The sequence below is a fragment of the Argopecten irradians genome, chromosome 2 (assembly GCF_041381155.1).
Source record: "Argopecten irradians isolate NY chromosome 2, Ai_NY, whole genome shotgun sequence".
Lineage (NCBI taxonomy): Eukaryota > Metazoa > Mollusca > Bivalvia > Pectinida > Pectinidae > Argopecten > Argopecten irradians.
The window spans coordinates 73,003,234-73,019,115 of NC_091135.1; the positions used below are offsets into that span (position 1 = coordinate 73,003,234).

Below are 15,882 nucleotides of genomic sequence, written 5' to 3' on the forward strand. Positions count from 1 at the left end.
GTGCCTGGATACAAGTATGTTCATGCATGTATGTACCACAAAGTCGAATACATTTAGATTTTAAAATGATAACATCAAACGGTAAAGGTAGGAAATGGAGCTTTCTGTCTAATTCTCACTCTTTATCTAATTCCTTAATTTTTTCCCTTTCTCCCTCTTTTTTTTTCTTTCTTCCTTCTTTTCCTTCCTTCCCCTCTTTCTTTTTTCCCTTCTTTTTCCTTTTTTTCTTTTTTTCTCTCTCCTATTTTAGGGGGGGGGGGGGGGGGGGCGTACGCCGGGTCCGCCCCCCCTTGAATATCTATAAAGTACCGTTCGAATGCACCGAAACAGTCTAGTAACTGATATCCGGTACGACCACGGACGTCCGGTACGAGCAGTGATACGGCTACAGTCACGGATGCGCCTGACAGCCCCTACTCGATCCTGACCGGTTCATAGCCTCATTTTAAAATGAAACTAGGCCTTAACCATTTACATGCAGTCGGCAAAACAATCATTAGGCCTAGTCTTCCCCATTCGTAAATTCCTCTGAAAGAGATTAATTGTGTATTTTGACATGGAAAAATAAAATCTTAATTAAAAAATTCAATTAATTTTGTACATTTTTTTGCAATTCCTTTAACTATTCCACTGTTCAGTCGCAAAATATACTGTTGCGTTTCATTTGAAGGTGTTTGGAATCCGAAAGATGCATAAATCGTGTGTTACATCGTTTTGCTGAATGTACACAAACGCTGTCGAATAGCAACTTGATAGATATGCCACGAAAACGCAAAGGTGAGACTTTTCTTTTGATTGACATTATTGGAAAATAACGGATCATGTTCAACACTAATTTCGAGACCTGTAAATTAGATAAGACGGAGAAGGTGAATACGTTTCTAGACCAAAATAATTTTTTCTACGATGTATTTTCCCGCCGAGCCAATTGCACTGTAACGTGTTACAAATACTGTATCTTTTTTTAGCAAATATGACAAAGACATGTATAAATTGGGGTATAGTTAACCCGTACCCATTCCAACTCTTAACCACCAACCCGTACCCAAAATTGGCGAGGGCTTGTCCAAAAAATTTGGCGAGCTAGTACACATGTGTAACAGGAGAGGAGAAAATGTAGCGGCCAGACCGGGATTCGTACCCGGGACCCTCAGAACACTAGTCGAGTGCTCTACCGACTGAGCTACCTGGTCACCGATGATTGACCAAGTCCAATCCCGCAATTCCTTCCTTTCTCGAAATCTTCGCCCTCGAAGACACTCGAGACCCTTCGAAACACCACCACCGTGGGTTATTTAATTGGATGCCAATTTTTTAACAGGAGAGAAGAAAATGTAGGGGCCAGACCGGGATTCAAACCCGGGACCCTCAGAACACTAGCCGAGTGCCCTACCGACTGAGCTACCTGGTCACCGATGATTGACCCAGTCTAATCCCGCTACACATGATTAGCCAACCCATCAAGTTTGGTTGGTTTTTAAATTAAATTAAAGATATTATTGTTAATTTCTTCAGCATCATTTACAAACAGATTCACAACCAACTACATTTACTAGAAGATCTACATGCAGCAGAACAGTGGGCACAGGATTGGCTCGATCATGTCTTTCAACCCCGACTAAAGCAACATTATATAATCAGCATCACACCTAAACGAAACAAAATACACCAAAACTACACGTTCTTAAACCATATATTAGAATATTCAGTCCAGCAAATACTTAGGCATAACACTACAACACAACATTTGCAAGGACAAACACATAAACAACATCACATCAAACGCAAACAAATCATTAGGCTTCGATCCTTAAACCCAATTTAAAAGTTAATTCGCCACACATCAAAGCACATGCATATAAGGCACTTACACGGCCCAAACTTGAATATTGTTCTTCCGTATTGGACCCCTACCATGCCAACCAGATCACACAACTAGAAAAAATACAGTGCAGAATAGCACGATACATCCAAAATAAATACCACAACACAAGCTCAGTTACAGACATGATCAATACATGAACTCCCACTACACACATGCAAATTACAGTCAAGACTAACGCTTTTCTTCAAAATCATACACAAACAATTAGTCAATGTAGATATTCTTCTCTACGGATAGAAATAACTATGACCAGGTGTCATTCATGACCACATGCTTCTTTTATTAACACTGCGCATGTCAATACAACATATCACATCAACATCCGGTATAGGGAGAAATTGTTACTTAGATATTGAGTAATCATTATTTCAATTAGAATTACCAATTCAAGAACACTACATCCCTCCTTTTTTTGGAAATTAAAATCAAATTATTTTTTAAATGTTAATATTGACTAGAACGTTTGATAAGATCAAAACTACAATCTATCCATTTATGACTAGAGTAAATTACAAATAAAATACTTTCTCACAATGTCTGAGTATTTGTTATTTGTTTCTTTTTTATAAATTGTCTATAGGCAAATTGTCTCTGAGTCTGAAGAAACAAAACTGAAAATAACACTTTGACCTAAATGTTTTCTCATGAAACAAATAAAACGTATTAACAAGATTAACAGAACACTGTCAATAATCTTAGCACATGTCACAATGTACTACATGTACCATCCTGTATGATACTGTGCAACACTTTTTTTTTAGCTCATATCAAAATCCTTGAACCTGGATGGTAGTGTAATCCTTCTGGATGGCTTTGAATAACTATTGTCCAAGTTCATATTCTGTTCAGGCAAATGCTCATTATTTTGGAATTGTTCAAATTCTGGTTCAGGTTCAAACTTGCTATTTCCCTCACTATTGAACTTTGGCTCAAATTCATAGTTTTGTTCAAGCTCACTGAATTGTTCATGTTCAATTGGTCCTTCACGTTCAACTGGTTGTTCAAGTTCACTCCTTGGATCAGTCCTGAATTTCTTTAAATGTGATGAATATTGCCTGTAATGAACACCATCCTTTTCCACCTCAACACTATTTCCATGCTTTTCGATAACACACAGTTCATCCTTTATCAACTGATATGCTCGGTCTTCTTTCTTTTTCCACCAGTTGTTCCTTATGTTTTCTCGAACTCTCGATAGCTCTGGATTTTTTGCCGATTCGCGTTCGATTTCTCGTGTTGACAATGCTTTCGGAGTAGAATGTTGAGCAACGAATCGAATGTACTCCTCACTGTCTTTTACATTTTCGGTACCATCTGGAGTTGTCAATCTTGACAAACAGTCTGCTATGTTTGACTTTCCCGGAATGTGTTTCACCTTGAATGTGTACGGTTGGAGTGGCAGCACCCATCGGTTGATACGGGCACTTGGTTTCGATTTACTGGAGTAGATAAACTCTAACGGTTTGTGATCGGTATGGAGTTCAAAATCTATGCCATAGAGATACATGTTGAACCGTTCACAGGCCCACACTATGCCTAGTGCTTCTTTCTCAGTCTGTGAGTAACGTTTTTCGACGTCGGTCAAGCTGCGGCTAGCATAACATATTACACGTTTCACGCCATTTTGTTCCTGTGTTAGGACAGCTCCTAATCCTACTGGACTAGCATCGGTTATCACACACACGTTTTTGCCTTTGTGTCGAAATATCCTAGTGTTTTCAGCGCTTTGCCAACCTGGATTTGAGTTCTTTAAATGCCTTGTCTTGCTCAAGACCCCAAACAAATTCCTGGTCTTTCTTTGTCAAACGTCGTAGCGGTTCTGATATTGTTGCTAGATTTGGTATGAAACGCGCACAGAAATTCACCAAACCTAGAAAGCTACGGACCTCGCTAGCGGACTCTGGTTGTCTAGCATCTTTGACTGCCTCAACTTTACCACTGTGTGGACTGATTCCTTTAGACGACAATAAATGTCCCATGAATTCAAGTTGATCTAAGTGGAATTTACACTTTTCCCTATTTAGTGTAAGACCTTTTTCCCTCAATCTTATAAGTAGATTCTCCAGATTCTCATCATGTTCTTCTGTTGTGCTTCCATGCACCACAATGTCATCAAAGATGTTTCCGACCCCTTTACACCCATGTAAAGACTGCTGGATTATCCTCTGATACATTTCAGGGGCGCAACTCACTTCAAACATTAGGTGTTTATATCTGTAGAGACCTTTATGGGTTAAAAAGGTAGTTATCTCCCTTGATTCCTCTTCCAATTCAATCTGATGAAATGCCCATTTCAAATCAAGTTTGCTGAAGACCGTGCTCTGATTTAAATCGTGGATTACCTCATCTACCGTTGGGATAGGATGACGTTCACGCTCAATCGCCTCATTTGCTCTCCGCATGTCCACGCAAATTCTCAGATCACCATTTTTCTTTGGCACAACAACAATGGGCGATACCCAGGGAGTTGGTCCCTCTGCTTTTTCAACAATGTCAAGATCAAGCAATTCATCAAGTTTCTTCTCAATCGGAGTGCGTAGACTGAACGGTACAGGTCTAACAGATTGCGCTACGGGTTGAACCTCCTTATTTATCGGAATGTGAAGTTGGAAGTCCTTCAACTTTCCTAGACCTTCAAATCGATCCTTATACTTCTCGACAAGTGTTTCATGTCCACCCACTGTTTCAATACTATTCGCGAAACCAACTCTGAGAACACCTAAGGCAGTAGCTGTCTTTTCACCAAGTAAATTTTGACCTTCACCTTTGACAACTGTGAAATTATCCTCAAGTGCTGTGTTCCTTACTTTTATTTCAGCTGTGAAGCTACCTAACACTTCAAGTGGTGTTTTACTTCCATACGGGTACAGTCTCTTTGCAGATTTCCTCGACTCTCATTTTATGTTGTTCTCCTTTAGCCGTTTCCACTCTGTTTCGGAGATTACATTGCACGTCGCTCCTGAATCAATGATTAGCGATGTAGACACTCCACCAATCTCTGCATCAAGTTTCACAGATGAATGTTTTTCCTCGACAGAAAATGCATAATCGGAATCACTCTCTTCCTTGACCAGTCTCACTTTCGGCTGTTTCTTTCCTTTTTCCTTCCTACCAGATTTTGTTTTAGTTCTACAACACTTCATGTAATGTCCAACTTTCTTACATTTTGAACATTCAGTCTCCCGAGCAGGACATTTGGGATCTGATGAGATGTGTCCCACATTATCACATCTATAACACCTGATGTCTGTTTTCTCATTTTGTTATTTGTGTTTGTACTGTTTGGGTCTTGCCCCAGATTTTACATAATTGACTGACTGACTCTGACCTCCTGATGCCATGTTTGTGGCCTGTCTCTCACTTGTTTCCATAGCCCTTGCTAAATTTTGTAATTGAGCGAGTGTCAACTCTCTTCCCCTTTCCAGTAACTTCCTACGTAAATGATTAGACAAGCATTTTTCTATTACTTGGTCCTTTATTTGATCATTTACGTTGTCACCGAAATCGCAAAAATCTGCCCTCTGACGTAGACGGGTCACGTACTGGTCGACCGACTCTGATGGTTGTTGAGCCATGCCGCGAAATAAATGTCTTTCATACGATATATTTACTCTTGGGGTGAAATAGTTTTCGAGCTGGGTTTTGACTACCGTATAGACAGTTTCATGATTATCTGCGTTTGGTTGGCGGGCTGGGAATGTGAAATAGACGTCTTGCAGATCGGTTCCCCCACAATGTAACAACAACGCTTTTGCTTGTTCGGCATTTTGAATGCCTTTTCCGTCTTTATAAAGTTCAAAACTTCTAATCCACCGGCGCCATCTTTGCCCAACTGATGTCGGTTCGTCGTGAATATCAAACGGTTTTACACCCATTAAATCATTGACCGCTTGTACCTGAGCCATGATTTTTGTGTACCTGAGGTTTTTACACCTGTTTTCCTCGTCGCCACTGTAGATATTCTTCTCTACGGATAGAAATAACTATGACCAGGTGTCATTCATGACCACATGCTTCTTTTATTAACACTGCGCATGTCAATACAACATATCACATCAACATCCGGTATAGGGAGAAATCGTTACTTAGATATTGAGTAATCATTATTTCAATTAGAATTACCAATTCAAGAACACTACAGTCAATACATCATTTCTCATCAAAACAGATTGCAGAACTAGACACACACACACATACCGTTACATATCTGCTACCAATGATACGTACAAATACTCCTTCTAACCACATACAATCACACCATGTAACCTTTTACTGGTAGCAGCAATACAAAGCACAACACTCGAAGACTTCAAGGCACACATCCCATATACAGTCCTTGAAGCCTTCACAACAAACTAAAATTCTACACTTTTTATCCTTTTATCTTATAGCTGCACAAAAATTAAAAAACAATTCCTTACTTTCAGGCACTGTAAATATTACATTGAATTGAGCGCAATGAAAATAAATGATTTGTACGTTGAAATTCAGACTGGGGTGAACCAGTACCTTAAAGTTAAACACTTTCCAGATGATTAATTATTGCCCCCAATCTAAGATTAGACTTGTAATACAAGATCTAACACAGGGCTTTTTCTCACTGCTTTGGGAATGTGGCCTGTGGCTTTGAATTTGGGAAAATGTGCGACAAAACCAGGATTTGGGGAAAATTATGAAATTTGAAGTAAAGCATAACAAATAAGATTTTTTATTTCCACTGTAGTTCATGTACTTTTCTGAAGCTAATTCACAAATATTTAAAGTCTTAACCAACTAAGTTCATGCAATATTTTTGGATAGTTTTCAAGAAAATTTGAATTTGGGAAATTTAAGGCTGGATTTGGGAAAAATTTAGAGGTTTTGTCATGGGGAATGGGGCCAAATTTTGGCCCCAAATCATGTTGAAAAAAAGCCCTGTAACAACTCCCTGTTCAGTGTCACCTCAGCATGACCCCAATGGTTGGCCAATCAACGTATTACCTACAAAATCTTCGGTGTGGTTGATTCATTCGGAAGTATAAATTAACCGTTAAAGGGTACGCCCCAAGATGTTATGATTCTAGGCCAGCTGGGTCATGCTGACGTGATATTTTTCGGTCGATCCAAAATCCAAGATGGCCACCACAGCCGCCATTTTGAAAGCACATTTCAAACTTCTTGTCAAGTTCTTCCGGTGTGATTTGGCTGAAATTTGAATGAAATGATCCTGACATATGATCCTGACATAGTGTTGTTATTTTGTGGGTCGATCTAAAATCCAAGATGGCCTTCACAGCCGCCATCTACTCATTTTGACCTTCTTCTCAAGTTCTACCGGTGCAATTTGGCTGAAACTTGCATGAAATGATTCTGACATGTTCCCGACAAAGTGTTGTTACAAATCCGGTTGATCCCAAATTGAAAATGACCATGACACTATATCTTATTAATTTCCTATTCAATTATTGCCAAGGTAGTCAGATGACTGTTAAGGTCCTTGGGCCTCTTGTAATTAGATTGTTATTGCCCCATGTTTTAAACAATTTAGAATGCATATACCAGATTGACCCAGGTTTGAGCATAAGGACTTAAGTGTCAAAAATCTCACAAAAATCTCTCAAGATATAATAAGGTTAATGGCCCTGTCTTTTGCTTAGCATGTGGCGTTTTTGAATCCTACCAAGCACAGGAAATATTTTCATATTTTCATGTTTTGTCTTTTTTTAATCCGACATTGTATTCTTTGTATTTTTCCTGATTGATTGTTTATATCTTGTCTCTTAGCAAATGACGTCATGAATTATGACGTAATAATACGTCTTCAATAAACGGTTTGAAGTGCTCCCTTGAATGGTGGGAAAGCGCTCACTAGTCAGTCGTTATTGTTACATATATATATAGTCTGTGTAAACAAATGGATTAGATAGTACACAATTATAGATGTATATACATAGTCTGTGTAAACAAATGGGTTAAATAGTACACAGTTATAGAAGTATATACAGTCAAACCTCGATGATTCGAACTTCGATGAATCGAATTTCTCGCTGTATCGAACTTTTTGTCTGGTCCCGAATTTCTTCACTATATAACATTACTAACTAACCCATGTATGAATCGAAGTTTTATGAATCGAAGTTCTCGATGTATCGAACTATTTTCATGGACCATTTGTTATAGAATCATAGGTAACTGACACTCGATGATTCGAATAAAAATTTACCTGTACAGATCAGGTGTTCGCCGATACCCCGCGGCATGCTGTCACACTTAGCTGTCTCGCGACGGCCCTTCGCCAGACAATAGGGATTATGACAGCTTGTGTTGCTAGCTTGATATCATCAAGATAATTAATATCACTAATCAGGCCGATACCCGGTGCTTTGTTTTTACAAGCTGCGTTATTAAATCATTAGTACGGCAAAGATACAGTTAGTCGTTTTTGATGTTCGCCGCCGCCATTGGTAGCGGTTTGTAGAATTCACGGAACGGTAAATAGCGAGCCACATTATCAGTAACTCATACTCAAAACTGTTACATTGCACAACTTTGGCATAAATACTTGAGCAAATCGATCATTCTAAATCGAAGTATTTTGTAGGTGTTGTAGCGCTTTCGGTTCCTCCTTTTTAGTTTCGTTTTTACAACGTGTTTTCGTTTTTATATTCATTCCGTAATATTAACCATCGCTTAAATAGTCACCAAACGAACACTTGTACATGTAAGTCTTGTTTATAATATACGTATGCATTGCTAACGATAGCAATACATGTGATTAATTGCATACTTCGTTTTTATTTTGTTTTGCTTGTGGTACAATGATTATTAAGTTTACGGAACGGAGACGACATGTACGCAACTACCACAGTTGGTCATGGTAAAAACAACCATCGGTCTAATTTCAACCACGAATAATTCGAAGTCTCGATGTATCGAAGTTTTTCTGACGGTCCCTTGAACTTCGATACATCGAGGTTTGTATATACATAGTCTGTGTAAACAAACGGGTTAAATAGTATACAATTATAGATGTATATACATAGTCTGTGTAAACAAATGGGTTACTATTAAACAAATGGGTTAAATAGTACACAATTATAGATGTATATACATAGTCTGTGTAAACAAATGGGTTAAATAGTACACAATTATAGATGTATATACATAGTCTGTGTAAACAAACGGGTTAAATAGTACACAATTATAGATGTATATACATAGTCTGTGTAAACAAACGGGTTAAATAGTATACAATTATAGATGTATATACATAGTCTGTGTAAACAAATGGGTTACTATTAAACAAATGGGTTAAATAGTACACAATTATAGATGTATATACATAGTCTGTGTAAACAAATGGGTTAAATAGTACACAATTATAGAAGTATATACATAGTCTGTGTAAACAAACGGGTTAAATAGTATACAATTATAGATGTATATACATAGTCTGTGTAAACAAATGGGTTACTATTAAACAAATGGGTTAAATAGTACACAATTATAGATGTATATACATAGTCTGTGTAAACAAATGGGTTAAATAGTACACAGTTATAGAAGTATATACATAGTCTGTGTAAACAAATGGGTTAAATAGTACACAATTATAGATGTATATACATAGTCTGTGTAAACAAACGGGTTAAATAGTACACAATTATAGCTGTATATACATAGTCTGTGTAAACAAATGGGTTAAATAGTACACAATTATAGATGTATATACATAGTCTGTGTAAACAAATGGGTTAAATAGAGTATACACATAGTCTGTGTAAACAAAGGTTATAGTACACATTATGTATATACATAGTCTGTGTAAACAAACGGGTTAAATAGTACACAATTATAGATGTATATACATAGTCTGTGTAAACAAATGGGTTAAATAGTACACAATTATAGATGTATATACATAGTCTGTGTAAACAAATGGGTTAAATAGTACACAATTATAGATGTATATACATAGTCTGTGTAAACAAATGGGTTAAATAGTACACAATTATAGAAGTATATACATAGTCTGTGTAAACAAATGGGTTAAATAGTACACAATTATAGATGTATATACATAGTCTGTGTAAACAAATGGGTTAAATAGTACACAATTATAGAAGTATATACATAGTCTTGTGTAAACAAATGGGTTAAATAGTACACAATTATAGATGTATATACATAGTCTGTGTAAACAAATGGGTTAAATAGTATACAATTATAGATGTATATACATAGTCTGTGTAAACAAATGGGTTAAATAGTACACAATTATAGATGTATATACATAGAGTCTGTGTAAACAAACAGGTTAAATAGTACACAATTATAGCTGTATATACATAGTCTGTGTAAACAAATGGGTTAAATAGTACACAATTATAGATGTATATACATAGTCTGTGTAAACAAATGGGTTAAATAGTACACAATTATAGATGTATATACATAGTCTGTGTAAACAAACGGGTTAAATAGTACACAATTATAGAAGTATATACATAGTCTGTGTAAACAAATGGGTTAAATAGTACACAATTATAGATGTATATACATAGTCTGTGTAAACAAATGGGTTAAATAGTACACAATTATAGATGTATATACATAGTCTGTGTAAACAAACGGGTTAAATAGTACACAATTATAGATGTATATACATAGTCTGTGTAAACAAACGGGTTAAATAGTAACAATTATAGATGTATATACATAGTCTGTGTAAACAAACGGGTTAAATAGTATACAATTATAGATGTATATAAATGGGTTACTATTAAACAAATGGGTTAAATAGTACACAATTATAGAAGTATATACATAGTCTGTGTAAACAAATGGGTTAATAGTACACAATTTAGAATATATAATATCTGTGTAAACAAGGGTTAAATAGTACACAATTATAGAAGTATATACATAGTCTGTGTAAACAAATGGGTTAAATAGTACACAATTATAGATGTATATACATAGTCTGTGTAAACAAAATGGGTTAAATAGTAGTACACAATTATAGATGTATATACATAGTCTGTGTAAACAAAGGTTAGGTATATACATAGTCTGTGTAAACAAATGGGTTAAATAGTACACAATTATAGATGTATATACATAGTCTGTGTAAACAAATGGGTTAAATAGTACACAATTATAGAAGTATATACATAGTCTGTGTAAACAAATGGGTTAAATAGTACACAATTATAGATGTATATACATAGTCTGTGTAAACAAATGGGTTACTATTAAACAAATGGGTTAAATAGTACACAATTATAGATGTATATACATAGTCTGTGTAAACAAATGGGTTAAATAGTATACAATTATAGATGTATATACATAGTCTGTGTAAACAAATGGGTTAAATAGTACACAATTATAGATGTATATACATAGTCTGTGTAAACAAACAGGTTAAATATGGCTAAGTGATAGTTCAAAGTGAAGCAGGAGGGGATGACATTGATCACTTTTATGGTTTTGTTATAGTTCAAAGTGAAGCAGGAGGGGATGACATTGATCACTTTTATGGCTATGTGATAGTTCAAAGTGAAGCAGGAGGGGATGACATTGATCACTTTTATGGCTATGTGATAGTTCAAAGTGAAGCAGGAGGGGATGACATTGATCACTTTTATGGTTTTGTTGTAGTTCAAAGTGAAGCAGGAGGGGATGACATTGATCACTTTTATGGTTTTGTTATAGTTCAAAGTGAAGCAGGAGGGGATGACATTGATCACTTCTATGGCTATGTGATAGTTCAAAGTGAAGCAGGAGGGGATGACATTGATCACTTTTATGGTTTTGTTATAGTTCAAAGTGAAGCAGGAGGGGATGACATTGATCACTTTTATGGCTATGTGATAGTTCAAAGTGAAGCAGGAGGGGATGACATTGATCACTTTTATGGTTTTGTTATAGTTCAAAGTGAAGCAGGAGGGGATGACATTGATCACTTTTATGGTTTTGTTATAGTTCAAAGTGAAGCAGGAGGGGATGACATTGATCACTTTTATGGTTTTGTTATAGTTCAAAGTGAAGCAGGAGGGGATGACATTGATCACTTCTATGGCTTTGTTATAGTTCAAAGTGAAGCAGGAGGGGATGGCATTGATCACTTCTATGGCTTTGTTATAATTCAAAGTGAAGCAGGAGGGGATGACATTGATCACTTTTATGGTTTTGTTAAAGTTCAAAGTGAAGCAGGAGGGGATGACATTGATCACTTTTATGGTTTTGTTATAGTTCAAAGTGAAGCAGGAGGGGATGACATTGATCACTTTTATGGTTTTGTTATAGTTCAAAGTGAAGCAGGAGGGGATGACATTGATCACTTTTATGGTTTTGTTATAGTTCAAAGTGAAGCAGGAGGGGATGACATTGATCACTTTTATGGCTTTGTTATAGTTCAAAGTGAAGCAGGAGGGGATGACATTGATCACTTTTATGGTTTTGTTATAGTTCAAAGTGAAGCAGGAGGGGATGACATTGATCACTTTAATGTCTGTGTTATGACATTGATCACTTCTATGGCTTTGTTATAGTTCAAAGTGAAGCAGGAGGGGATGACATTGATCACTTTTATGGTTTTGTTATAGTTCAAAGGGAAGCAGGAGGGGATGACATTGATCACTTTTATGGTTTTGTTATAGTTCAAAGTGAAGCAGGAGGGGATGGCATTGATCACTTTTATGGTTTTGTTATAGTTCAAAGTGAAGCAGGAGGGGATGACATTGACCACTTTTATGGTTTTGTTATAGTTCAAAGTGAAGCAGGAGGGGATGACATTAACCACTTTTATGGCTATGTGATAGTTCAAAGTGAAGCAGGAGGGGATGGCATTGATCACTTTTATGGTTTTGTTATAGTTCAAAGTGAAGCAGGAGGGGATGGCATTGATCACTTTTATGGTTTTGTTATAGTTCAAAGTGAAGCAGGAGGGGATGACATTGACCACTTTTATGGTTTTGTTATAGTTCAAAGTGAAGCAGGAGGGGATGACATTGATCACTTTTATGGCTATGTGATAATTCAAAGTGAAGCAGGAGGGGATGACATTGATCACTATTATGGCTATGTGATAGTTCAAAGTGAAGCAGGAGGGGATGGCATTGATCACTTCTATGGCTTTGTTATAGTTCAAAGTGAAGCAGGAGGGGATGACATTGATCACTTTTATGGTTTTGTTATAGTTCAAAGTGAAGCAGGAGGGGATGACATTGATCACTTTTATGGCTATGTGATAGTTCAAAGTGAAGCAGGAGGGGATGACATTGATCACTTTTATGGCTATGTGATAGTTCAAAGTGAAGCAGGAGGGGATGACATTGATCACTTTTATGGTTTTGTTGTAGTTCAAAGTGAAGCAGGAGGGGATGACATTGATCACTTTTATGGTTTTGTTATAGTTCAAAGTGAAGCAGGAGGGGATGACATTGATCACTTCTATGGCTATGTGATAGTTCAAAGTGAAGCAGGAGGGGATGACATTGATCACTTTTATGGTTTTGTTATAGTTCAAAAGTGAAGCAGGAGGGGATGACATTGATCACTTTTATGGCTATGTGATAGTTCAAAGTGAAGCAGGAGGGGATGACATTGATCACTTTTATGGTTTTGTTATAGTTCAAAGTGAAGCAGGAGGGGATGACATTGATCACTTTTATGGTTTTGTTATAGTTCAAAGTGAAGCAGGAGGGGATGACATTGATCACTTTTATGGTTTTGTTATAGTTCAAAGTGAAGCAAGAGGGGATGACATTGATCACTTCTATGGCTTTGTTATAATTCAAAGTGAAGCAGGAGGGGATGACATTGATCACTTTTATGGTTTTGTTAAAGTTCAAAGTGAAGCAGGAGGGGATGACATTGATCACTTTTATGGTTTTGTTATAGTTCAAAGTGAAGCAGGAGGGGATGACATTGATCACTTCTATGGCTTTGTTATAGTTCAAAGTGAAGCAGGAGGGGATGACATTGATCACTTTTATGGTTTTGTTATAGTTCAAAGTGAAGCAAGAGGGGATGACATTGATCACTTTTATGGCTTTGTTATAGTTCAAAGTGAAGCAGGAGGGGATGACATTGATCACTTTTATGGTTTTGTTATAGTTCAAAGTGAAGCAGGAGGGGATGACATTGATCACTTCTATGGCTTTGTTATAGTTCAAAGTGAAGCAGGAGGGGATGACATTGATCACTTTTATGGTTTTGTTATAGTTCAAAGTGAAGCAGGAGGGGATGACATTGATCACTTTTATGGTTTTGTTATAGTTCAAAGTGAAGCAGGAGGGGATGGCATTGATCACTTTTATGGTTTTGTTATAGTTCAAAGTGAAGCAGGAGGGGATGACATTGACCACTTTTATGGTTTTGTTATAGTTCAAAGTGAAGCAGGAGGGGATGACATTGACCACTTTTATGGCTATGTGATAGTTCAAAGTGAAGCAGGAGGGGATGGCATTGATCACTTTTATGGTTTTGTTATAGTTCAAAGTGAAGCAGGAGGGGATGGCATTGATCACTTTTATGGTTTTGTTATAGTTCAAAGTGAAGCAGGAGGGGATGACATTGACCACTTTTATGGTTTTGTTATAGTTCAAAGTGAAGCAGGAGGGGATGACATTGATCACTTTTATGGCTATGTGATAATTCAAAGTGAAGCAGGAGGGGATGACATTGATCACTTTTATGGCTATGTGATAGTTCAAAGTGAAGCAGGAGGGGATGGCATTGATCACTTCTATGGCTTTGTTATAATTCAAAGTGAAGCAGGAGGGGATGACATTGATCACTTTTATGGCTTTGTTATAGTTCAAAGTGAAGCAGGAGGGGATGACATTGATCACTTTTATGGCTTTGTTATAGTTCAAAGTGAAGCAGGAGGGGATGACATTGATCACTTTTATGGTTTGTTATAGTTCAAAGTGAAGCAGGAGGGGATGACATTGATCACTTTTATGGTTTTGTTATAGTTCAAAGTGAAGCAGGAGGGGATGACATTGATCACTTTTATGGTTTTGTTATAGTTCAAAGTGAAGCAGGAGGGGATGACATTGATCACTTTTATGGTTTTGTTATAGTTCAAAGTGAAGCAGGAGGGGATGACATTGATCACTTTAATGGTTTTGTTATAGTTCAAAGTGAAGCAGGAGGGGATGACATTGATCACTTTTATGGTTTTGTTATAGTTCAAAGTGAAGCAGGAGGGGATGACATTGATCACTTTTATGGTTTTGTTATAGTTCAAAGTGAAGCAGGAGGGGATGACATTGATCACTTTTATGGTTTTGTTATAGTTCAAAGTGAAGCAGGAGGGGATGACATTGATCACTTTTATGGTTTTGTTATAGTTCAAAGTGAAGCAGGAGGGGATGACATTGATCACTTTTATGGCTATGTGATAGATCAAAGTGAAGCAGGAGGGGATGACATTGATCACTTTTATGGCTTTGTTATAGTTCAAAGTGAAGCAGGATGGGATGACATTGATCACTTTAATGGCTTTGTTATAGTTCAAAGTGAAGCAGGAGGGGATGGCATTGATCACTTCTATGGCTTTGTTATAATTCAAAGTGAAGCAGGAGGGGATGACATTGATCACTTTAATGGTTTTGTTATAGTTCAAAGTGAAGCAGGAGGGGATGACATTGATCACTTTTATGGCTTTGTTATAGTTCAAAGTGAAGCAGGAGGGGATGACATTGATCACTTTTATGGTTTTGTTATAGTTCAAAGTGAAGCAGGAGGGGATGACATTGATCACTTTTATGGCTATGTGATAGTTCAAAGTGAAGCAGGAGGGGATGACATTGATCACTTTTATGGCTATGTGATAGTTCAAAGTGAAGCAGGAGAGGATGACATTGATCACTTTTATGGTTTTGTTATAGTTCAAAGTGAAGCAGGAGGGGATGACATTGATCACTTTTATGGTTTTGTTATAGTTCAAAGTGAAGCAGGAGGGGATGACATTGATCACTTTTATGGTTTTGTTATAGTTCAAA

At 36.9% G+C, this 15,882-nt stretch overlaps 1 protein-coding gene across 2 annotated transcripts in view; it reads left to right on the forward strand.

Moving 5' to 3' along the window:
* Positions 1-639: 639 nt before the first annotated feature.
* Positions 640-15,882, forward strand: part of LOC138316392 (poly [ADP-ribose] polymerase 2-like) — a 107,401-nt gene continuing 92,158 nt past the window's right edge. For both annotated transcript variants that reach the window (XM_069258092.1, XM_069258091.1), the window contains exon 1: positions 640-777. In XM_069258092.1, the coding sequence (XP_069114193.1) occupies positions 759-777 (19 nt within the window). In that variant the 5' untranslated portion in view covers positions 640-758. The remainder of the gene's footprint in view (positions 778-15,882) is intronic.